Here is a 26,466-nt window from a genome sequence, read left to right as displayed (position 1 = left end):
CCTTATTATTATAAACATCCAGATAGTTCGGTGCTGAAAATATTGTTATCAAAGATGGAAAACCGGTAGTCTGGCTTTTCCTATACATACGATACCTGAAAATCAGAAAATGTTAATTCATAAACAAGATTTGTTTAACACTTTGAACCTGACTGGCCGATTAATACAGCTATATCCTGAATGGCCTGGCATGACGCAATCAGAATTCCATCATCAAGTCTAGTCCAATCAAAGATGTGCTACAAAGTGATGTCTGTTATGAGGGCTATCTAATTGTTACATGGGGAAATAACTCGCATCTTTCCTGAAAATATTTTTTTATACTATCGGTAATTGGCCGAAAGTAGCCTATCAGTAGAAATTAGTATCAGCCGATAGACGGTCATTTTGTCGTCATTTGCGTAGTCGATATCTGTTCAAAAAGACTTGGCAAATATCTTTAAATTGTTTGCCACTCAGCTCTTATTTTAGTTGCTGTGTGTGTGAGACTAGTTAGACATAATACAAGACTCAACGTTCAGATAGATGTATTTTTAACTCAATATAAAAATATGGATAGTTTCATGTGAAATTGTAAAAGACAGAAGCTATCACTATTCGCTATGAACCATTGTACGGGTTCAGACAAATTTGGGGATTAATATTCTAATCAACATTTAATAAATCATAATCTCCATCATACAGCTAGTGCTTGAAATTTTAACCACAGCATACGGCAAAACTATGGTAAAGTCAAAGCAAACAGACTGCTACGGCAAAATAAAAACAGCCTAAATTGTGCCCCTGTCAACGTGTACACGTATAAGTGTTCATGTAATAGAAATGACATACTAGATGGTTTCCTACACAAAAATGTATTCCTTTTATATAGATAGTAATATTATACAGTCAGAGGGACAGTTGGACTTGGAATTACAATGTAGGTCAATAATAGAGCGATGCAAGAATTAGTTTTAAATAGTGTTTACAGTTACAATTAAGTATTTCAGAAACATGTTCACTTTCTAAAATAGTGTTGGGTATTTTTAACTCCCAAGGGAAGCATGACCCAATTAATCCTTTAATAAATATTGTGTTTATCTGATTCCCCGACTATCAATGACATCAACATTAATTACCATGACATTCGAGGCATTTTAATGTGTAATATTTTTTTAATTAGCCACTATCGGTAATTGTATTTGTATCTGCGAATATGTTTCACTGTCAATATGTGATTTCTGTAAAACTGATAGTAGCCATATTGGTATATCACTCAAAAAATTGCACCCAGACTTGACATATGACTTTGACAATTTGTGATTATGGTATTGATGGGGACTTTCTACTGTATTTTTACAAACCACAAATTTCCATCCATGCACAAAGCTCAAAATACAATAAATATACACTATATATCTTCCATCTTTTGTTGGTGTACCATATAATTATCACATCCCCAGCTGTCAGAACAATTTACTAGTATTTGAGTAAATTTTATTTTAACCAGTTCCATTTTTTCAACATCAAATTTCCTAAGCACCTACTTATTTTGTTTGTATGGCCTTACTTTTTCAAATTACACTCATAAAAATAAGGCACTAATCTAATGAGAATTATTGACTTGAAAATGAAGCAAACCATTATTTAAGGACTTGTCAACTGACTTATTTGTTTTACATTAGGTGTCACAGCTCCATTGCTCGCATTGGAAGAAAGTCGTTTTTTCCCCCGATTTGTAACCTTTTTTCAAATAAACGTTACATAATCGCTATTTAATCATTTGTAATAATTTTAAAATATTTTGGAAGCAGATGAACTGTTCTTTTGTTTGATATAATTTTTATATATGCCGTGTTCCTTATATTAATTTCAAATATAGGTTGCCAGGCAACGAAACATACGTCCACAGCAGCTAAATCGTCCGAGCGGTCGATAAGGGTTGTCGCATATTTATTCCTTTGTAGGTAATTTGGGGCCTTTACAAGACAGTTCCATACAGATCAGATTATAAATTTTGTCGTTTGAGGGTTTACAAGGTTCTACAAACCGAAACAATGGTCTCAACTCTGGAAGTAATCTACAGAAATTGTTGAAATTTGACAGGTTTTTTCGTTTTACTAATTTAAATAATGCATATAAATTTCATACAGATCACATGATCATTTTTGTCATTCAAACCTTCACAATCGCCATAAGTCTTGTAAATTGCTGAAATTCAATAGGCTTCATGATAACTTTCGGCGCTGGAGCGTTCACAAGGTTCAATAAAGTGAAAAGAGTCATAATTCTAGACGTAATAAACAGAAATTTCTGAAATTCAATAGGATTGTTCTTTTTACTAACTTAAATGGCACAGATCGGCAGTTAACTTTAGCGGTTAGAGCGTTCACAAAGTCCAACCAAGTGAAACAAGGGCCATAACTCTAGAAGTAATATACGGAAATTGCTGAAATTCAATAGGATTCTTCTCTTGACTAATTTAAATGACACATGTAAATTTCATACAGATCGGCAGAGAGTTAGAGCTTTCCCATGGTGCATCAAGGTGAAACATGGGCCATAACTCTAGAATTAATTGACAGAAATTGGTGAAATTCAATAGGCTTCTTCGTTTCACTAATTCAAATCATCTCTAGACGTAATAAAAGGAAATTGTTGAAATTAAATAGGATTCTTCATCTCACTAATGTAAACAACATATATCAATTTTAAAACAATTGGATGATACCTTTTGGCATTAGAGTGTTCACAAGAAATTGTGGACGTTGGACGGATGGACGGGGGCGACGGCAATATACGTCCACATTTTTGATAGTTTTGCTATGAAATGAACTATGGCATCCCAAAAATGACTTTTTCAAAGTGTTGAAAAAACCTTTCTTCTACGAAAAGTCAAATATCACAAATTTTGAGCCTCCATAAAAAAAAAAAAAAAAAAATTTCCATCCAATTTTGAATCTATAAAGAGTTTTGTGAGAAGAATGATGAGATCTACTTGTTAAACCAATAAAATCAAATGTATAATCATAATCTCAAAATCACCTTTTCCACTTATTTACATGTTGTTACATGTACTTTGCAATACTGCTTAATTTTTTAGACCATTGTAATGCCGATTTTCTTATCTTCATTTGATAGGGTGACCCACCATAAATAAATATCTCGACAATTACACCACAATATTTATATATATATATCAGGCCTTAAATCAGTTTCGCACATTTATAGTCACTAAATAAACAGTAATGTTATACTTAATAAGCTATAACCATTTAAACATTTATAAATATACTATTCAAAAAAAGTAGGGGATATTTGATTTTTAAGTGTTATTAAAGTCACCTAATGAAACTGACGAAGAAACAAATGACAAAATGAAATTAAGTTCACATTCATCGATTTATTCCAAATGATCGTTAGACTAAGTAAGGCACAGACTGACCATTATAAGGGTAAAATGATACCCGGGGTCAAACAGCAAAGTTACCACAGCATCACAACCAAGTCAGTAACGGGTAAATCCTCCTCTGTTTGCCAAACAAGCATTGATCCGACGTGGCATACTCCTAATGAGACGTCTAAGGTCATTTTGGTCCAGATTGTCCCATTCCTGTTGCAACGTAGCAGCAAGTTCTTGGACATTGGCAGGACGTTGTTGACGTTGACGTAACCTCTGTCCAAGCATGTCCCAGACATGCTCGATGGGGGAGAGGTCGGGACTCAGTGCTGGCCAAGGTAATGTGGTGATGTTCTGTTGTTGGAGGTAACCTGTAACGATCCTGGCCCTGGGACATCTTGCGTTGTCAACCTGGAAGATGAAACGGCGGCCATGACGTCGTGCGAACGGCACAACATGGACTGCCAAGATGTTGTCCCGGTAGTACTGGCCTGTAACACGCCCTGCAACAATATGTAAAGCCGTTCTTCCAGCAACAGTGATGCCTCCCCACACCATAACAGAACCACCCCCAAATCGATCATGTCTGATGACGTTAACGTCTTGGAAGCGCTCGTTTCGACGACGCCACACCCTCCTACGTCTGTCAAAAAAATCAACAGTGAACCTTGACTCATCTGAAAACATCACATTGCTCCAGCGTCGATTATCCCAGTGTTGACGATCCCTACACCAACGACGTCTTGCCTGAATGTGATGATCTCTCAAACAAGGGATCACGCGAGGACGTCGGGCGCGAAGGTGACCCCTATGCAGTCGATTCCGAATCGTCTGGCCACTCACTCTCACACCAGTGTCTGTTTGAAGACGAGCGCTGATCTGATTTGCTGTGATGACACGATTTCTCAAGGCCAAGGTACGGATAAATTGATCCTGGGCTTGAGTTGTCGCCCTTGGTCATCCTGAGCGTGGTCTGTCCTGTACAGATTGTGTATCACGGTATCTGGACCATAGCCTGCTTATGACAGACTGAGAAACATTCATCGTCCGCGCCACAACCGCCTGTGTTGTGCCGATCTGTAGCATGCCAAGGGCACGTAACCTTTCATTTTGGGTAAGCCGACGCATATCAAAATTTGTTTTCTGGTCACTAAAACAATTAAACTGATGTTTCCACCCTGGAATTCAATGCCACAATGACTGTAACATTCAAAGTCAGAGTCGTGCAAATCTTGGGTTGGACCCCCATGATGATCCCAAGCATCACCTGCATTCCATGCGGTAGCTATTGGTGCGTTTGGGCGTCACATGTAACTGGAAATGTTTCTTCTGTTAGGTTCTATAGTGACTTTTTTCGTAGTCATTTGCATATTTTAGTATTATGCCCCCAAAAACAATTATCCCTTACTTTTTTTGAATAGTATAATACACTGAAAGATGGTTACGAGTGTCGGCCATAACATCCGGGCATTTGTGAGTAAAAAAATAGGTTACATGCCCTTGTTTTGAAATTAGTCTTGCTTAACAAGTCTACCGACCATTCTACGTCGGATTGACAGACCGGGATAATTAAGACTATTTTTTTTACGAAACGTAACAGAAAGCTGGAACAAGAAATAGAATTTAGAAACACGCCTGTTAGGCAACTCACCAATTGTTTTAAGAACCTTGTAAAAATAAAATGAAACTACTGTTAGTATCATGTTCTTGCCTAACGAAAGTGTTGCAGAGATATTATTTGTACTTTAACCAAAAGATGTCGCTCCTAAAGGTATAGTTAGTCCAATTTTCACTCTACAGGTCACCCTACATTTAAATATAAAAGATAATTTTTGAATGTAATAATAGTTTGTGTGTCATTTTGTGTTCTCCGAAATATATTGGATTAATGGATGGTATCTTCTCAGAACAAGGACAATGTTTTTATAGGTCATAACAGACTAAGAAGGTGTAGCGGTAATTTGATTAAAGGATTAGTTGAATTCCTCATTACACTACAGTGCTGGAGTTTGGGACTATAATTGCCGAACACCGCGGAAAAACACTCTATTTCACGGTGGAATCTTGGAGAATCGCTAGCGAAACGGCAGCTAGCCAAATCACCGCGAAATAGGGTGTTTCGCGGTGAATTATGGTGTTTCGCGGTGAAACACGGTGAATCGCTTGAGTGCCGATATCATCCCGATGTAAGCATGTTGACGAAAAATGTAATTTATTTAAGTTCAATACAAGATATGTTAACCGTTGGCGAGGCAGCTACGGTCGTATTTCTTAACACACTGTACATGTATAACGTGGTGCCACAATGTACGTGTATGCAAACAATGAATAACTCGCAGCTTCAGTTAATCTAAATCAACCATTCATAAATCACAGTGCCATACATGTAAATCACTCCGCAATGCGATTAACCGTACGTCATGTGGTCAGAAACGCGCGAAAACATGAAATGTTGGGTTCAACACAGGGACTATATATTCTTACGCTGTGTTACTTGGCGAAAAGTATTTAGCTAATCTTGACTGTCACCGGTATATGATAATAATGTATTATGACGTATTAAAATAATATGGGTGGGAGGGGGTACACTGCGAAAGTCACAAAAGTGACAAATAGAACTTGCAACCGGAGTCGAAAGCGCTTTCAAATCAGACATAAGAAGCTCGTACTTACCGCAAAAAAAAAATGAACGCGACACAAGTCTCCGATGTCAGAGAATATTAGTAAAGTATAACCGCTATCAAATCCACACAAAAATCCAAGGCACTCATTTTATTTTAGAAAAGAATAACTGTAGGCTCGATAGAAGAGCCTATTCTTCATGAACCCCAAACCAATGGTAACTGTCAACTTGTATGTTGTCATTCTCGTGCAGATTTGTTTGAATAACAGAAATGTCCCGTGTATCAAGATCAAAGAATAAAATCGCACGTAGCCACTCTTTGTTGTTTTTATGCGAATTCAATTAATCTAAGAGGAGCTCCGGCGCAATTTAAGGAATTATTTTTGAGCCAATATTAACCATCGCCAATTTTTTAAATCATGGGATAAAGTCAATTAACAAACAATACAGGTCTACTTTATTACAAAAACATTGGTGAACTTACCATTTTATCTAAAATCATAACGCTAATCAACAAACAATACTAAATCATGGGATAAAGTCAATTAACAAACAATACGGGTCTACTTTATTACAAAAACATTGGTGAACTTACCATTTTGTCTAAAATCATAACGCTAATCAACAAACAATACTATTGTTCTTTATTACAAAAACATCGGTGAACTATATTGTTTTTGTACACATTGTATTTATTTATTTGTTTGTACTATATGTTATACCTGATGAGTCTTTGGCTTAAAGGAATAAAGAATTTGAACTTGAACTAATCGCTGTCGGGATGGCGAGCCACGCTAGTTGATTATTAGGTAAATAAAACAATATAAACAACCAATGAGTAAAAGTGATCTATTCTAATCAATTAAATAATATACAAGTCAAGTACCGGTATAACCTTAACCGTGGACGGGTTTGCTTGTGGACGGTTAACGGACACTCAACTTACAAATATTAAATCATCGCCGTATGTAGCACCACGAGTCTTCTGTCTGACGTGGAGAGCGTCTATGGGAAACCGGTCGCCACATCCTACATACAACCCATGCATACTACATATTTCTGTAGCCTTGTGATCGTCTAGAATTTGTCTCTAGGTGTCTTTACTTCTGCTTCACGTTGTGTATTTACTTATCACAGTTTCTTAAGACGTCTGTCTTACCAGGAATAATAATGCATAGTTCGCTTCTACATTTTATATAGCATATAACTGAATACAGGTATACAAGCATAGCACAAATTACAATACTATATAGCTAAAACCACTTCTCCACCCTATCCAGCCTCTCTGCTGTCTAGGAACTCAGATGTACCCTCGATCTCTGGAATCTAATGCAAGTCTGACTTACAGGGTTCCCCGGTTTCTCTTAAAGGTAAGTGAATATCATGCACAATAACGCGTGATCATGGCCCTGAACTTGTGTAATTAACAAAATGATTGGTTACTTTAAATCAAATGATGAAATTGGAATAATTCCACTCACGTGTAATTCGGTGGTAAATGAGTGACATATGTTTTCGATAAATCGCTCTTTTTTATGTGTCAACTATCAATTACAGACTAAGTTGATTTAAGTATTTTAAGTACATATCACATATTATGCGAATATGTTCTTTCTCGAGCAAAAATTCTACTAAAAGTATTACACGTATTGGCACTGACTGACGGCACTTCGTGCACGGACTGTTGAAATCTCGTTTAATTTATTGTGTTAATTTCACTATTGTTTAAAATGTAAACAAAATCTTATCTCGAGTACGTAGTACCGTATATCGAGCTAGTCTAGTAAGTAGTAGGCTAGGTTAATCCAGACTAAAACGCAAGTTCTTTTATTGTATTAATAACATTGGCTTCTGGTAGACTCGATTGTCATCTAAGGGATTATATTTTCTTTACGCGGTCTATTTATAGAACAGTAAAACGATTGTAAATATTGGTGCGATAAAAATTTAATTATAAGTCCAAGCTATTGTTGATAGAAAATAATAATGATTTACATGTATCATAGATAATATTAAGTAACAATAGAATGAAAATACTGTTTGTTGTTTTCGAGTTTTAGGCCATTATTACTTATTTTATGCATATTTTTGGTATGAACTTTTTTGGACCAGTAAAATCTCATTCGGTCCAGCAATAGTTGGAATAATACCTGCCCAAATGTCCAGTAAAAAAAATATCATTTCGCATGGACTGCAGGGTACATGTATATGCAGTAGGAAATCGACAAGTTGGACGTACAAAAGAATGGAATCATTCAGAAAGTGTACTCAAAATAAGTAAATTATAACGGGATGAAGACGAGAATTAACACTCTCGTGGATATTGTATAAATATATGAGGCGCATGTAATGTACACGTATGTGTGTGTGAAATGGCTTTATTCAATATCTGCTCCCACCGAAATGAATTGGGTGACATAAAGTAGATGTATATTGTCACAGCGGATATTATTCGCCGAGTAAAACAGCGCGTTTCTGACCATGTAACATACCGTTTAGCGACCCGCGGAGTGATTTACTGTACGTGCTGTATGGATGATTGATTTAGATTACCGAAGCTGCGAGTAATGAAGTAATGTGTAAAAGCTCATCGTATATAATTTAAAGTTTGGATTTGATAGCAGCCCCAAATTGACGGATTACATCTAAGTTATAAACGAAGATGAATTGATATGTTTAAAAAAATTGTAAGTTGTTCATAGTTTGCATACATTTTGGCCGGCGTTATGTATGTACAATGTGCGTTGGGGAAAAAATCCTAACCGATACAGAATGCCGGTAAATGTCTTCCCGAGATTACCTAACTCATTTGTTATTCAAACCTGCCTGTACATTATACATCTACATGTTTCCCGGGAGCATTACTATATTACTATATTAATTTATTATAGACAATATTAGTTCGACCCTAGCTTAAGGTAGGCTCGCTAATTCCTTGCAGGAAGCACGGCAAAACACGATGTATTCTTATCGAAACAAGGTGAATTCCTAGAGAAACACGGCGAATTCCTAGAGAAACTCGGTGAATTCCTAGCGAATCTTAGAGAAATCTAAGAGAATTCTGAGAGGTTTTTTTTCACCGCGTCGCGGGGATTTCGGTCCAAAAAATTTGGGAGGAACTGTACCTGTTAATTAACAAGTTAATTTTAACTTTATATTCTACATATGAATTTTAAACAGAAAACATAATATCATACAATTAAACAATGATTATCTTTAATCCAAGTTGACACGTGTGGCATCAGCATATCCATAGATGTTAATGGCACTATTCAAATGAAATAAGTTTGACATCAATGGGATAATTTCGTAAATATCTTAACAGGACCTTAAAGACCACATAAGATTAAAAAAACTTAATTGAATGTACTTATAGCCAATGGTTACTATATCTATTTTACGGGAAGTTCAAACCAATCTGATTAATATTAATTCAGCTATTGCAGTTCAAGTATCCGAAAGCCAAAAACGCTTTTCAAATTTTCAATTACAACCTTAATCCAGTTGATTGGCTGGTGACGTCCCAGGCACTACACATACTACATGTATATACATGATCTATACAATACACCAGTGATGGGATTTCAAAATTTTAGTTGTCGGACATTTTCTTCCCGAAAATAAAGGGACATAACTCTTATCGTTATTTAAGCAGGCGTTTTCAAACCACTAGGAATGATGTGTCAACAAAATATTCAAATTCATACTTAATAAAAAAAAATAATAGGTGCACCTCGTTATTTTTCATATTTAATTCCCGTACGGTATTCAAATTTATGTCAATAATATTCCTACAAAATTACATGACATCGTAGTACCATAGAATGACAGCGTGCCGACAAGTGTGTACGTGTCGGTCCAATTAACATGTGACTGGCATAATCAAAATCACCAAAATATCGTCTTGCGTTGTAATAGATTAGACATTTGTGATTGGAATGTTTTAGAGTGAATTTAAAATGCCGTACGAATTCTACCAATAGTTCATTCGTGGGTACCACGCACACGTTCCACCTAGAGTGATGTCTTTGATCTGGCCGGTGTAAAAAAGATAATTACTTAATCAGCATTCTTAATCCCACTAATAAATACTGCTAACACCGAGATGTAAATTAATTTATGACCCTAAGTCTGTATAACTTTAGTCGGACTGATTAATTAATGACAGATATTAACGACGCTACTTGCCATATTAGGCCACACAAAATAAATGTCTTGTTTCTCGGGCAACTGACAGCTGAAACTGTAGGGAGGGAGGGCGGTTTCTTTTTTTTTTTTACTCATTGATGGTGCAAAATAAAATTTGGCTATTGCTGAAAATTGTTGGGGCGGGAGGGCGGTCTTTCTTTTTTTTTTTTTTTAAATGAGAAAGTCATTACTTGTTTACGTTTTTGCTTTCCGTTATATTCAACTTTATTGTACATACTTAAAACATAAACCCAAAATCAAGTCTACTAAAACACTGAGACTGAACACTGACTGAAAGGAAAATAATTTTCCATATTTAATTCACATAATTGAAATTGGTTTAAAATAAAATTCCATACGACTATGTATAATAGCCCTCAATAAAGACAACAATATTTTTAAAAACTAAGCCTCTTTCACCAAGTGTATCAAAAATAATAATCATGGTAAACAGTATTTAAAACAAAATCTAGTATCGCCGGTTTATTTATAATTATTTACCGAATTCCAACCAATGGATGTCACACCGTGTCATCGGTATTGGAGATTGCCGGAAATACTGTTTCTTGGGATATTCGGTGTGTTTCTCAGGATATTCGGTGTTCTATCCGGTGTTTATATTGAATGACTATTTAAATCTAACTAACAACTGGTCAGTAAAACCATCAAATCGGTAATCCAATTATTATTTTCCGGATTATCGAAACTACCGTAAATGTGCTAATAATGACCCAGATTCTAAGGTATACATTATGACGACTATCGTCATCGTATCGTATTCTTAGCTATAATTAATTAACCTGTTCTACGGTTCATTATTTTATCAATAGGATTTTCCAAACAAGGACCGACTGAAGCCGGCAATAATGAGCCGATTACGATCGAATGATTGAAATATTGTCGCCAATGACTTTTAACACGAATCAAATTCTAGTTTATCAGGGGAGGTAATTAATACCACGTGATACAAAATGGAGGTTCTTTCGATATCAATAAAAAAGGCAAATCTGCCAAACTTCGCCATTGTTCGGATAAAAAAGACAGCATGTTCATCTGAATCAGTTTTAATACATTTGAATAGATATACATGTATGGCGGATGTAGGTACATGCGGGATATTTTTTTTACGACTTGCTTGTCGATGTGCGGGCGGGCGTTACATATTTATTTTTTTTCATCAAGACTAATAAATAGACTGCACGCGCAACCAATTTTGCGTGCGGGCGGTGCCCGAGAAACAAGTTATTTTATTTGTGTTGCCTTATTATCAATAAACAAAGATAGTTAGATGACCCTTCTCAATCTGTCTGTTATTCCATTTAGATGGTTACCAACAAAATTTATTTGTACTGTTAATTCTAAAATATTGAGATGACCCTTCTCAATCTGTCTGTTATTCCATTTAGATGGTTACCAACAAAATTTATTTGTACTGTTAATTCTAAAATATTGAGATATTTTTTCGTATTTCAATTTTACGGTCTATTTCAGAGTAATGAAGTCATATCCGCCGTACGATGATAACGGATCGTCATTTACAAATCGCTTTTCAATCATGTTTGACTTTTATGATACATTTTGCATGACCACATCTTTTTACTCCTGTACTCTTTTATTCGGGGGAAATTAGAACAATACTCTTTTGACGAAAATGTATCTCAAATCGATTGGACTGCACACGATGTTACAGGGTATTAAAATTGCTGTCGTGAGAAACGAGAGCGACCGTACATTATGAAACAAATTCTAAATTGGATCTTAAATTAAAATGAATTACAAAACAAATTATTCCGTAGTCAATTGTTTTATTTAATTAGGGGGATTAAGGAATCAGTCAGGCGTTAATGAATACACACGCCGGCTGTATATAGGTAATTAATGAATAAACATTCCGAATAAGCATTCGGTCACTGTGATGTCACTGGCGTCTGAGGGGATTAAGAGTGTTTTCGCTAATTGGCAAAGTCGTTTTTACAGGAGGTCTATTTTTACGACTTTGAGTGAAGATAACTGAATAAATTTCAATCAGATTGGTGGGAACTTGCCGTAAAGTTGATATAGTAACCATTGGCTACACGTTTCGAAAAGTTCCCAAGGCCATCTTATGTGCACTTTAAGCCAACTTATAAGGCCCTGAACATTACCACATGCAATCTCCTTCATGCTATAGTCAACGACTTCCAATAGCTACCATTCATTTATTTTCTTCAAATCCAGAGATTTAACCAGTCCAGTGTTGCTTACACACTAGCAACCGAGAAGTAACTATATTAAAGATACATTATGTAAGAGCCAAAACTGCCTATTGCAGGTTTCTATTTTGGCTTCATATGTTCTTACACAAATTATTTTGACATTTATCCACATGACAAGCCTACAATAACTCACTAGAACATCAAATGGCGCAGATGTAAACGAATTGAATAAGATTACCATTTAATGATTTAATTCAAAGATTGGTTGCCAGGCAACAAAACATATGCCACCCCAGCAGCTAAGGCGTCCGGGCAATCGACAGGGGTTGTCACACATCTTTTCTTTTGTCAGTAATGACAACATTTACAACACACTAAAATCTGATTACGAGTAACAACCCATTAAACATACACTATGCAAGAGATAAATCTGCCTAATTGCAGGTCTTTCTTTAGGCCTGAAATTTTACCTAAATTATCAATTAGACATTACTTCACTCTCAATGCCATCGCTAGCCTGCGATATTTACTGGATTTGAATACATTTTGTGATGAATGATTTAAAGTCAAAATTGATAATTAAGACTTTGTTTTTTATCGTACCGACTTCAGTAATGCTGATCGAGTCTAGGCCTAAAATTCGATCTCTAATATCTCGGTTCAGAATAGAGCTATTTGACAGAAATTTTCAGCATATTCTCTTTACTTTATTTATTCTTTAACTGTTATAGCGAGAACTGCCAGCTATTTATCTAATCTCCCATATGCCCATTTAAGTAATTATCAGAAATCATAAAAAAATATTTCCATAGTTTGTCTCATAAGCATAAACACTGTACCGTATAAATTTATATTTTATATTAACCTAGCCTTTAGCATCCACAAGATTTCTCGAGTGTTCAAGGGCCATAGCCCGGTCAGTAATTATCGGAAATCATTGAAAAGCAATAGACTTCTTCATATCAAATTATGTATAAATTTATAGTCAATCGGGTAATAACCTTAAAGGGACTATCCCGATTTGAACAGAGTCTCAAAAATAAAAGTCCGAGTTTGTATGAAATTTAAGCGCCAAAATATAGAGGAATGGTGTATTTACCCTGCCTCAAAATTTCAGCTCAAAATATTGAGTTGTTTGGACGTGAACGTCAAAAATGCTTATCCGGACACGTAACCCTTTTATGATTTCTGGTCATTTTTTTCGTTGGGTGACCTGATAATCTATCGCCGTTCCTTTAGAGGTCTATACAGTGAATGACCCATGTGCCGTACTGGATAATGAAACGTAAATTTCACCTACACATTGTTTTTATAAAATAAAAGTCTGTTTTATCCAGACAACGCATAATACAGCTTGGGACACCGGTCTCCATTTCCAGATGAAGACTGACGGGTGTAAGTTGTTTGAAAACATATCACAAATATTGAATTAGTTGATCGGCCCTTACGTACGGGATATTAAGGAGTTTTAACACAAAATTAAGCAGTTTTATTCTCCAAAATATTATCGGGATTGGCCCTTTAACCTCTAGAGTGTCCACAAGATTTTTCAAAGTAATCAAGGGCCATAACTCTAGCAGTAATTATCAAAAAATCAATAGGATTCTTCATTGCAAGTTAAAATTATAGTCAATGGGATATTAACTTTAGCCTCTAACTACTCTAAGGGTGTCAATAAGATTTTTCAAAGTGATCAAGGGCCATAACCAGAGGTTGCAGTCACACAAAAATCAGCGTTTTTTACACAATTTTTTCAAAATAAATGCAAATATTGACGGACGCTGCATAATTTACACGCAGAAAGTCTCCCGATGTAAGAATAATTAGATTATTTTATGTAGGAGTTGGTACAATACGTCATCAATTTATATGCTTCACATGGCATTTACAGACTGCTACTGTAGGTTTTTACATTTCCTTTTATTTCATTCAGTAAGCCTTCTATACACAGCTATTCTGAGACACCCCTATTTTGCCGTACTGGAAGCAATAAAGCACATAGTTTGCTCTTTACTTCCTGTCGAAGTGAAAGATTGAAATGACTGCCGTCAACCATATAGATATGCTGTCAACCTCCAGTCTTCATAAGACTAAATACAGTATCTATAAAATAAGGATGCTTAAAATAGAGTTGTTTAAATCGATTTTACTTGCTTCTAATTTATTGAGTATTTTGAGAGGCTCTAAGTCACACAGATGTAGACGGCAAAAACTCAAAATTTTGGAATGTCTGCATATCTTTACGCAACTCGAAATTGATCCACTGCGACCTCTGGCAAAAATTATCAGAAATCTTTGAAAATCAATGGGCTTCCTTGTCTCATGACCTAAAACACTGTGGCTAAATTTCAAGACATTTGGATATTAATTTTAGCCTTTGAGCGTCCAGAAGCAACTGTGGACGCTGGACTGATGAAGGCAATATACAACCACATTTCAATGTGTGTGTCTAAAATTGGAGTAGTGAGACCGAGTCTCAATTAACAAGTAACGTTGCTACGATAATAAACAATCTATGCCAAACTTCAAACAGCGATAACATCGCCCTGAATAAAGTAATTTGAATGAAATTTTCAATTTATTAATTTTGAATTTCCTATATTTGAAGTCTTATATTGAGAACTGAAAGCTCTTTACATAAATCTTTCATAATTAATCTTTAACTACCGTACACAGTTTAATGCATTAAAATATATTTGATTCCCCTCATACACTGCTTACAAAGATTTTACAAAATCTTATTTTCTTGAACAATAATACTCACTTACCCAGCATCTTGGGCTTCATGTGCTCTTATAATAGACAACAAGTTGTTCTGTTGTAAGAAATCACAACATGCTGCATAGCTGAAATATGAAATGACAAAAAAAAAACAAAAAAAAACCTGTACCAGGTATTCATCCAGAAAATATGTTGGGACAAACCTTCCAATTTTATGATTAGATACTTCTGGCAACGTAGGTTTATTAATTCCATTTCAAGTAGAATTTCAGTGAGCAACTGCTCTTCCCTAGTTTGAGAATAATAAAACTTCAAGAATATGATGCATGTACATGTAAATTACGATACATAACAGGTTCTGGTAATCCTATATTTCCTTTGTGATAAAACTATTACAACACGATCTCACACATAACACTAGAGATACTGTTAAGAAAATCAATAGTCACAATGTTATATACATCCTAAAAGCCCAGTTCAAAGTATGCACAAGAACTTAATTTCATCGAAGAGTTTGAATGATTTCTCTCTTGTTAAGAATAAAATAGTAAGCATGGCTGATAGATTGATTTGTAGTTTCAGTAATGATGTTAAATAGGCTATTAACTAGCCAGGCTGGTTTCAATCTGTACTATTATTTATACACAAATTCGTTTTTAAATTAAGTCATCATTCTAAATCAGCTAACCACACAAACACCTTTTGGTCTAATTGGTGTAGAAATAAAAAGGTTTCTTTTGACTAAATAGAGGACATATACACAACTGTACCTTATAATCTAATGTTCGGACTTTTGAATGGTTTTTCGGATAAAATTGAGATAAACATAACCAGACCATTTATCTTTGTTTTAAACTTACAGAATCATTCAAATTGTTCAAAACTATGTAATTTACTGTAGTTAACCTTACCTGTAGAAATATGAGCAACCCCTAACAGTATTGTGTGTAAAGTGTTCAGATGTTTTTTCATTTCCAAAATCCTCTAAAGGATCAGACCACAGCAAATCACACATGGGACCAAACGCAGGTGGTTCTTTAAATCTATCCAACTGCAATGAAAACAAGCCAACAGTGAGGCTGATGTCCCCCGCCGAAATCCCAAAATAAATAGATGATGCATATTATTATTAAGTAATCACACATTTATTTTTCAAAAGTATCAAGCAATCAAACTGATTATCAACTATACACCAAGTTTCACCACTCTCTATCAGATAGAATCAAAGTTATCTGATCCCAAGGCTAAGGGTGTGACGATTAGTCGGTTTAGTCAGAGTCGGTTCGGTTTTACCTACAAACCGGTTCAACTTTCGGGAAATCGATAGTCGTCTAAAAAATACAGCAAGATATAAACCAGCCGCCCGAATATTATAACATGTTTTTTTTTTATAAAGGTACATGTATTAACGATCGATAATTATGGGGGCGAATAAGCAATAAGCTACATCATTGATAAATGGTCGACAATAATAATAACGAGACAGTATATACTATATTCCGTAATCGGTTGTGGATATTCTCGCGATTACAAGCGAGTGTGTTTTTGATTACCTAATGAAGTTATTTTAAGAATACGTTATTTGATTGGTCGGTCGCTAAGGTCAATGGTTGAAGTGCCCAATCAGAAACAAGCAATCCTCCAGGTTAGGTCAATAGGCATGCGCACTGAGCTGATGCCCAGATACGCTTTCTCGTCGGTTTATCACTAATATTATTGATCAATACGCCATTGTTTGAAGTTTTTTATATGTTGTATTTATTACTTTTATTAAAAAGGTTCAACAGGAGATTTGAACAAACTACATAGTACAAACAAAACCAAATTTTTTAATGTACTGCACACATAAAACTGTATCTGATGTCGCCATTACAGTTTTAAGCTCCGTATATAAAGGCCAGTATATTAGCGTGTATTGTAGACTATGGAAGACTAATATTTTTCAGTTAGTTTTCATTACCAACTAAACCGAATTGGTTCGTTTTTTTAGCCGCCAACTAACCGGTTCAAGTTTTGCTTAGTCGTCACACCCTTACCAAAGGCAATGACCAATAAAATTGGTTAGCTGTTTAGCGTTAGCTCGAAATGTTATCATCGAACTCGGTCAAGACATTCACCTAATGAACATCTACATCAAGTTTAAACATTCTACCTCAATTAAAAGCAGAGTTGTTATGTTCCAAAGTCTTGACCAATCAAATTGCTTATCGATCCTTAGCCTAAGCAGAAAATTCTCAAATTTAATCAATCTATACTCAGAGTTTCATCACTCTCATTTTATATAAACCAAAGTTATTGGCCCTAAAGCATCAACCAATCAGTTTGCTTATCTCTGCTGACCATAAACAGACAAAGTTTATCATCGAACTCCATCAAGGCATTCACCGAATGAACGCCTACACCAAGTTTAAACATTCTACCTCAACTAGAAGTAGAGTTATTGTGTTCCAAAGTCTCGACCAATCAAACTGTTTATCGCTCTGTTTACCATAAGCAGAAAATGCTTATTATCGAACTTAGTCAAGGTATTGATGTGATAAAACTATACACCAAGTGTCCCCACTCTCAATTAGGGTTTCACACTGCGAAGCACCGTGAATGCTGGAGGCGCCGCAGTGTACCTTGAAACATTTACTTCATATCTGCAATTTCGCCGCTGTGATTTCGAACCGGAAGTTGAGACCAATTTGACAACTTCTTTAATAGTTGCCCAATTTTCATGAAATTTAGTATGTAAGTAGATCTTACAGACGCGACTTAAAAGATGTCATTAGAATTTTTCTAAATTATCTCCCCTTGATGAAATTAAAGATCAAAGTTTTAAAAAAAATCGACGAAATATAGGTCAGAGTGCCTTGAAATTTTTTTTCTGTACTACTAGCTAAGAAAGGACTAATGTGTACACAATTGAATCGGAAGTGCAACCATCTTGAAACGTGAAAAATCCATAAGGCTTTTGCAGTATTTTACTTACAAATATGAGAGTTACATTTTCTGAATCCTTGAAGGAATGCCTAAAAATCTATTGGATCAGAATTTTGATATCTGTCAACAGATGGTCACCATTTGGAAGTGAATATTAGAAAAAGTGAAAATTGACGATAACGGACATGAAGATGAAAACAATAGGCCGTAGTTTGGAGAATATGCCTCCTATTTCCAAAATGAACACATTTCTGGATAGCCGGGATCAGGGTTGAATTTATGGTATTTGAAAATGTCACAATTTCGAATTTTGCCTTTGACGTTTTTCGTGCCGATAAAGTTGTTTACAAGTGAAAAATTGCATTAACTTCGCAGGTTTTTCACCGATTTTAATGGGTTTTTCTTTATCTTGTTCAGATTCTTTATATGACCCATATGACATGTGACAGGAAGTGATTGTGAATATGAAAGCTTTAATATCTGCTTAGCAGACCTAGTTATTCTTATTATTATTCAAATTCCATTTTGATTTAATCTCAGCAACTGCTTGTCGCATCGTTTCGATTTCTTCGGATTTACTGGGAAAGTGGGTGTGACTTACAGGATAAAGCTATTTTGATCTTTCTGCAACAATGTGAAATGTCCGAAATCACTGAAGTTATCATTTTTAAAAATATTGCAGTAATTTTAACAATAATCGTTGGATTTTTACTTTTGATACATTTTGGCATAGCCGGAGACAGGGCACATAGCTACATAGCTACGCTACTTTTGATTTTCTGCAAATCTTCGCAGATATTAGGCGCCAAATTTAAAAAATTAAATTTTTTACAAAAAACTTTTTTATTTATGAATATTTTTTAGATGTGTTTTAGACAAAATTAAAGAGTCATCTGACTTGAGCGAAAATGTGAAATTTTTTTCTCAGTAATTTTCCTTGGTCACCGTTGGCTAATTCAGTTTTTCAGTCTTAGATTAATTATTTATTGTTCGATTTGTATAAAACAAAGTTCATATGCTCCGTTGTCTCAATTGTCATTTTTTTTGTTACCGATAGTGTTATCTGTCGGCCCAGGAAGTGGCATAATTTTACCAAAAACTACAATTTTGACAGTTTGGTTCCACTTTTTGAAAGAAATTTTTTTTTTAAAACTGATGTACATGTAACTAAAAGAGTGTGATCTTTAAAAGCGCAAAAAATTGTGAGCTCAGTTTTTTTAATTTCGATTTCATTTTCGAGCGAATTCGATTTTAAGAATATTTCTACATAACTTTTATTAACTTTTAGCTATAATCCATACGAAGAAAATGTATGTTAAAATTAGTTTGTAATATACGGCGTTAACTAGAAATGGGCAATTTTGCATAAGTCACTGTTTTTGTTGTTTTGCCTGTAAAATAGTCAATTATTAATGGACTTTCACAAAAGTGACATCATTTGATTAAAAAAGCAGTTACACATGGTAACAAATGTATGAATGGAATTGATATTGCTGGGTTTGATTGATTCTGCGTCCATTTTATAACATGTCTGCAATGTTTATGTGGAAATCTGTTTAGCGGTTCCATGGTACTGGAAGTGATATGAGTTTAAGGGTAACGTGGCACCGAAAGTGACATAAGTTGTGGTAACGTGGCACCAGTGAAACCCTTCATTACTGCTTCGCAGTTCTAGTCAGAACTTAAGTTATGTCCCAAAGCATCAACCAATCAAATTGCTTATCTCTGCTTACCCTAAGCAGAAAATACTCATCTTCGAACTCCATCAAGGCATTCACCTAATAAACACCTACACCAAGTTTGAACATTCTAGCTTAATTAGAAGGAGAGTTATTGTGTTGCAAAGTCTCGGCCAATCAAATTGTTTATCGCTTTGCTTACCCTGAGCAGAAAATGCTCATTATCGAACTTAGTCAAGGTTTCATCACTCTCACTTAATTAGAACTAAAGTTATTGTGTCCCAAACATCAACCAATCAAATTGCTTATCTCTGCTTACCCTAAGCAGAAAATGCTCATCTTCGAACTCCATCAAGGCATTAACCTAATAAACACCTACACCAAGTTTGAACATTCTAGCTCAATTGGAAAGAGTTATTGTGTCCCAAAAAGTGTGACGGTTGGACGAACAGACAGACATATTGACCTAATACACACTTGCACCAAGTTTGAACATTCTAGCTCAATTAGAAAGAAATTATTGTGTCCCAAAAAGTGTGACGGACAGACAGACAGACGGATGGACAGGCGGATGAACCCATTTTAATGTCCAGGATCTACCCATGGATAGTATAATTTTTACCCAATTTTGTTATTACACGTCACTCATGTCAAGGGTTCGTTCCAATACATGTATAAACAAATATTAAATTCAACAGTCAGCAAGAGGTAACGAGAAAAGATAAAAAAATAATAAAATACTTTTCTAATATTCACCACTTTTGATATACGTGATCACAATAGTTAGCCTACTTTATTTTTTTTTTATTATTTAACGCTTGTCAAAGAAAAATAAGTTTGTTCGCTGTGTCGGGATCGAGATTTGACTGCATGTGGATGAACCAACCGCACAAGACAAAATTGGTGTCAAGTGGATTTAATGGAAAATACAAAAATGTAAATAGTTTAAAATACATTCTTTATTAGTTAGTATTGCTTAATAAAATGACACAATGTTGATATGTTTAAAAAGTACACAGAGCTGCCTACGGCTACGTGATCATATGTAAAAATGACTATATATAGAACATAACAGAATTTCAGAAAATTGTAACGGATAGTAAAATGATTCGGTAATCGTCATTTTGTATCCGTTAAAGGATATCCGAATAGTAGTTTCAATACTATTAGTTAGAACTAAAGTTATTGTGTCTCAAAGCATCAACCAATCAAATTGCTTATCTCTGCTTAGCAGAAAATTCCCATCTTCGTACTCCATCAAGGCATCGACCTAATAAACACCTACACCAAGTTTGATCATTCTAGTTCAATAAGAAGAATTAGAAGAGTTATTGTGTCCTAAAAAGTGTGAGGGTCGGATAGACAGACGAATCCATTTTAATAGTCCCCTGCTTTGTTCGAAAGACGGGTGACAATAATACTATAGTTAATCAAGTATCTCCACATATTATGTGAATGACAATTTAAAATGCATCACCAAGATCAAAAAGTTAAAACAATTGTGAACATTTCATTTCTAAAAGTTTACCTTTCTAATATCTTCTAATGTGTGTATTTCTGGTGATAATCCACCATGAACACAGATAAACTGTTGATTCATTAAAGCTGCTAATGGCAGACAATCGAAGGCTTCCATACACGCATCATATACTCTTTCTGTGTATTTTATTTTACCTATAAATAATAAATCATATTTCTAATGATATGAATAACACAATGAAGTCAATTCAAATTGTATATCAGCAAAATAAACTTATATACCTGAGCTTATAACACAAGATAACGAGCCAACAGTGAGGCTGATGTCCCCCGCCAAAATCCCAAAATAAATAGATGACACATATTAATTAAAGATACATTATGGGAGATTCGGTAACGAGTTGGCAGTTCTCACTATAACAGTTAAGATAGGTTGCCAGGCAACGAAACATACGCCCACAGCAGCTAAATCGTCCGAGCAGTCAACAAGAGATGTCGCATATTTTTACTTTTTTCGGCAATGAAACATTTATAATACACTAAAATCTGATTAAGAGCAACAACTCAGAAAACCATTAGAATTTCTTTGGTGTTTATAAAGTTCTGCCCAATGCTAATGTTTTGTATACAAAACTTTTAATACTGTATCATGGATTTAGCTGTTCCAAGTCATAAAAATTCATTGAAAATCAATATACTTGTTCGTCTCAAGATCTTAAACTCTGTGTATCAATCTGAAGTCAATCGGATATTAACTTTGGCCTCTAGAGCGTCCACAAGATTTTTTGAAGTGATCAAGGGCCATAACTCTGGCTGTAATTATCGGAAATCGCCGAAAATCAATAGGCTTCTTCGTCTCATGACCTTAAACACTGTGCATAAATTTAAAGTCAATCGGATATTAACTTTGGCCTCTAGAGCGTCCACAAGATTTTTTGAAGTGATCAAGGGCCATAACTCTGGCAGTAATTATCGGAAATCGCTGAAAATCAATAGGCTTCTTCGTCTCATGGACTTAAACACTGTATATAAATTTAAAGTCAATCGGATATTAACTTTAGCCTCTAGAGTGTCCACAAGCAATTGTGGACGCCGGACGGGGGCGACGACAATATACGACCACATTTCAATGTGGGCGTATAAAAAACTAGATAATGTAAAGGCAATTTGGTGAAAATTTCATTCAAATTGATCCACTATGAACCCGAGAACTGGGCGACTGAAATTCCAGTAAGCCTCGGTCATCATTACTAAAGTCAGTACGATAAACAGCATAGTCTCGATTATCCATTTAATCGTCTAATCGAGAAGGAAAGTTATGCAGTAAATCGGCTTACAATCCACTAAAGATCGCAGGCTAGCGCTGCCATCTAGAGTTGATTATGACCTGGATAGGTTAATTAATGTCTAATTAATAATTTAGATAACATTTCAGGGCTAAAAAGAAAGACCTGAAATAGGCAGATTTAGCTCTTGCATAATGTATGTTTAATCGCACCGATTATCAACTATACACCAAGTTTCATCACTCTCTATCAGATAGAATCAAAGTTATCTGGTCCCAAAGCATCAAACAATAAAATTGCTTAGCTCTGTTTAGCTTTAGCTCGAAATGTTAATCATTGAACTCGGTCAAGACATTCACCTAATGAACATCAACATCAACTTTATACATTCTACCTAAATTAAAAGCAGAGTTATCATCCAAAGTCTTGACCAATCAAACTGCTTATCGATCCTTAGCCGAAGCAGAGAATTCTCATCATCAAACTTAGTCAAGGTAATGATATAATGAATCAATATTCAGAGTCTCACTTAATTAAAACCAAAGTCATTGGCCCTAAAGCATCAACCAATCAGATAGCTTATCTCTGCTTACCGTAAGCAGAAAATGTTTATCATCGAACTCCATCAAGGCATTCACCTAATGAAAGCCTACACCAAGTTTGAACATTCAACCTCAACTAGAAGCAGAGTTATTGTGTTCCCAAGTCTTGACCAATCAAATTGCTTTTGGCTCTGCTTACCCTAAGCAGAAAATGCTTATTATCGAACTTAGTCAAGGTATTGATGTGATTGATGTGATAAAACTATACATCAAGTGTCCTCACTCTCACTTAATTAGAACTAAAGTTATTGTGTCCCAAAGCATCAACCAATCAAATTGCTTATATCTGCTTACCCTAAGCAGAAAATTCTTATCTTCTAACTATGAACTCCATCAAGGCATTCAGCTAATAAACACCTACGTCACGTGTGAACATTCTAGCTCAATTAGAATGAGAGTTATTGTGTTCCGAAGTCTCGACCAATCGAATTGCTTATAGCTCTGCTTACCCTGAGCAGGAAATGCTCATTATCAAACTTAGTCAAGGTTTTGTTGTAATAAAACTATATATCAAATTTCATCACTCAATTAGAACTAAAGTTATCATGTCCCAAAGCATCAACCAATCAAATTGCTTATATCTGCTTACCCTAAGCAGAAAAATCTCATCTTCTAACTCTGAACTCCATCAAGGCATTCACCTAATAAACACCTACTTCAAGTGTGAACATTCTAGCTCAAATAGAATGAGAGTTATTGTGTTCCAAAGTCTCGACCAATCAAATTGCTTATAACTCTGCTTACCCTGAGCAGAAAATGTTCATTACCGAACTTAGTCAAAGTATTGTTGTAATAAAACTATATATCAAATTTCATCACTCAATTAGAACTAAAGTTATCGTGTCCCAAAGCATCAACCAATCAAATTGCTTATCTCTGCTTACCCTAAGCAGAAAATGCTCATCTTCGAACTCCATCAAGGCATTGACCTAATAAACACCTACACCAAGTTTGAACATTCTAGCTCAATTGGAAAGAGTTATTGTGTCCCAAAAAGTGTGACAGTTGGACGAACAGACAGACGCATTCATTTTAATAGTCTAGTGCTTTCGAAAGCCTTTGTCTTTTAACTTGGTACTTTTTATACAACCCCCAAATTGGGGAGATAAGAATCAAAGAAAAATCATCCAGGGAGTCAACAAGGGTTGTTGATTATTTTGTTTTCTTTTGTTAGAACTTTTACAACACACTAAAATCTGATTACGAGTAACAACCCATTTGGCTTCTAGTTCTACCCTATTCCAACATTTAGCATACAAAACATTTAATATCAATTGCCATAATCATTGAAAATTGATAGGCTTCTTCTCATGACCTTAAAGGACAATATTGGTGTCAGTCATTATCACATGTGATAGAACTGGTTAAACACGTTCCAAATATAATTGTAACACTGAGATCATTGCTACGATAGGTGCGTAATGAAGGTTTTAACAATCGGAAGTGACGAACGCAAAAGAAAAACATGAGTTATCCCTCTATATAACTGACAGAAGTGACGAGTGATAACAGATAGGCCTAAACAGGCTAATTTCTGCTCACTAATAATTGTTGGAAGATTGTAAGAGAATATCTGACAATTCAAAAAAGTAATTGAATGTCATTAGATAAGAGAACACAAGAACAACAGAAATAGTCCATACATGTACTTGTTTTTATTCGTTCTATACTTAATAAAATCATGGTAATGCATGGACTTTTTCTGTTTTTCTTTCATGTTCTCTTATCTAGTGAGAATATGGCTAAAAACATGCCATATTTCATTGTTCTAGGTATAATAGTTTTTATTTTATTGGTTTCGTAAGGTGCAAAATATGTGTTCTGAGAAAATGCCAATTTGTCACGATCTTTAAATAAAAACAACACACACACACATATGTAGAAGACCGGTCTAGATAGTGTTGAACACTCACAGGATCATATCAAAACTTATATTAGTAATAACTAGGCTTCATTCTGATATTTTATAGGGTTGATGTTCTCTATGCCTGTATCATACAGTAGCCCACCCGCTCGTGCAACTAGGCATCCTAATCAGCGATCTTGGAAATTGACATAGACTTTCTCTCCCATTTTAGTTAAAATTGTTGATGCTTTGACTTCTACAGTTTTGATATAATTATTATTTGGCTGGATAACAGCAATAGTTAACATTTCACACATACTGAAACACTTCTCTGATTCCATTTTGCAATGGCTATTACTACAACACCAGTCTTTGGGAACAAACAGATCTTTACTGTTATATTTCCAACAAACATTTTGTGTCAATTTGTTTTTAAACTCTTTTTAAAATATTTCTGCTTTTGTCAAGTTAAAATCAATAAAATAGTGGGCAACTGTTCTATGACTTAGTGTTATTATAACACCAAGCTACAGAACATCTATCAAGGTGTGATTTACTTAGATCCACTTAACTAAAAGATAGGTTGCCAGGCAACGAAACATACACCCACAGTGGCTAAATCGTCCAAGCGGTCGACAAGGGTTGTCGCATATTTATTCCTTTGTACTAATTTGTAGGTAATTGAGGGCCATTACAAGACAGTCCATACAGATCAGATTATAATTTTTGCCGTTAGAAGGTTCACAGGGTTCTACAAATTGAAACAAGGGTCTCAACTCTGGAAGTAATCTACAGAAATTGTTGAAATTGACAGGCTTTTTTGTTACACAAATTTAAATGATGCATATAAATTTCATACATATCGGACGATAACTTTCATCAATCGAGCATTAACAAGGCTGAACAAAGTTAAACAAGGGCAATTTGAATAACTCTAGAAGTAATAAACGGAAATTGCGGAAATTTAATAGGATTCTTCTCTTTACTAATTTAAATGACGCATGTATATTTCATACAGATCGGCAGATAACTTTTGATGTTAGAGCATTCACAAGGTGCAACAAAGTGAAACAAGGACCATAACTCTAGATGTAATTAACGGAAATTGCTGAAATTCAAAAGGATTCTTTGTTTTACTAATTTGAATGATGCATATAAATTTCATACAGATCGGTTGATAACTTTTGTCACAAGGTGCAACAAAGTGAAACAAGGGCCATAACTCCAGAAGAAATTAACGCAAGTTCTTGAAATTAAATGGGCTTCATCTCACTAATGCAAACGACATATATCAATCTCAAAACAATCAGATGATAAATGTAGTCTGTAGAGTGTTCACAAGAAATTGTGGATGATGGACAGACGGACGGACCAATGGACAGGGGCGACGGCAATATAGGACCACATTTCCATGTGGGCGTATAAAAAGCATGATTTTTCATACGATCAGGAAGTCATGGTCTGATATGCACAAACAGCAAAAGGAACCAAGATCTTTGGGACATAAATATGCATAATTCATGAAGTTATGGTCCGATACATG

General features: G+C 35.1%; 1 protein-coding gene across 3 annotated transcripts in view; it reads right to left on the bottom strand.

Moving 5' to 3' along the window:
- LOC126810519 (protein phosphatase 3 catalytic subunit alpha) overlaps positions 1-26,466 on the bottom strand; it is a 59,031-nt gene that overhangs the window by 12,860 nt on the left and 19,705 nt on the right. For 2 of the 3 annotated variants that reach the window (XM_050535630.2, XM_050535632.2), the window contains exons 5-8: positions 21,239-21,384; positions 16,018-16,157; positions 15,154-15,231; positions 1-95 (exon numbers count right to left, since the gene is read on the bottom strand). In XM_050535630.2, the coding sequence (XP_050391587.1) occupies positions 1-95; positions 15,154-15,231; positions 16,018-16,157; positions 21,239-21,384 (459 nt within the window). The remainder of the gene's footprint in view (positions 96-15,153; positions 15,232-16,017; positions 16,158-21,238; positions 21,385-26,466) is intronic. The other variant, XM_050535631.2, reaches the window with a different exon arrangement.

Source organism: Patella vulgata, chromosome 2 (assembly GCF_932274485.2).
Source record: "Patella vulgata chromosome 2, xgPatVulg1.2, whole genome shotgun sequence".
Taxonomy (NCBI): domain Eukaryota; kingdom Metazoa; phylum Mollusca; class Gastropoda; family Patellidae; genus Patella; species Patella vulgata.
The sequence above is the reverse complement of the archived record's forward strand: the minus strand, read 5'-3'. Positions and strand labels throughout refer to the sequence as shown.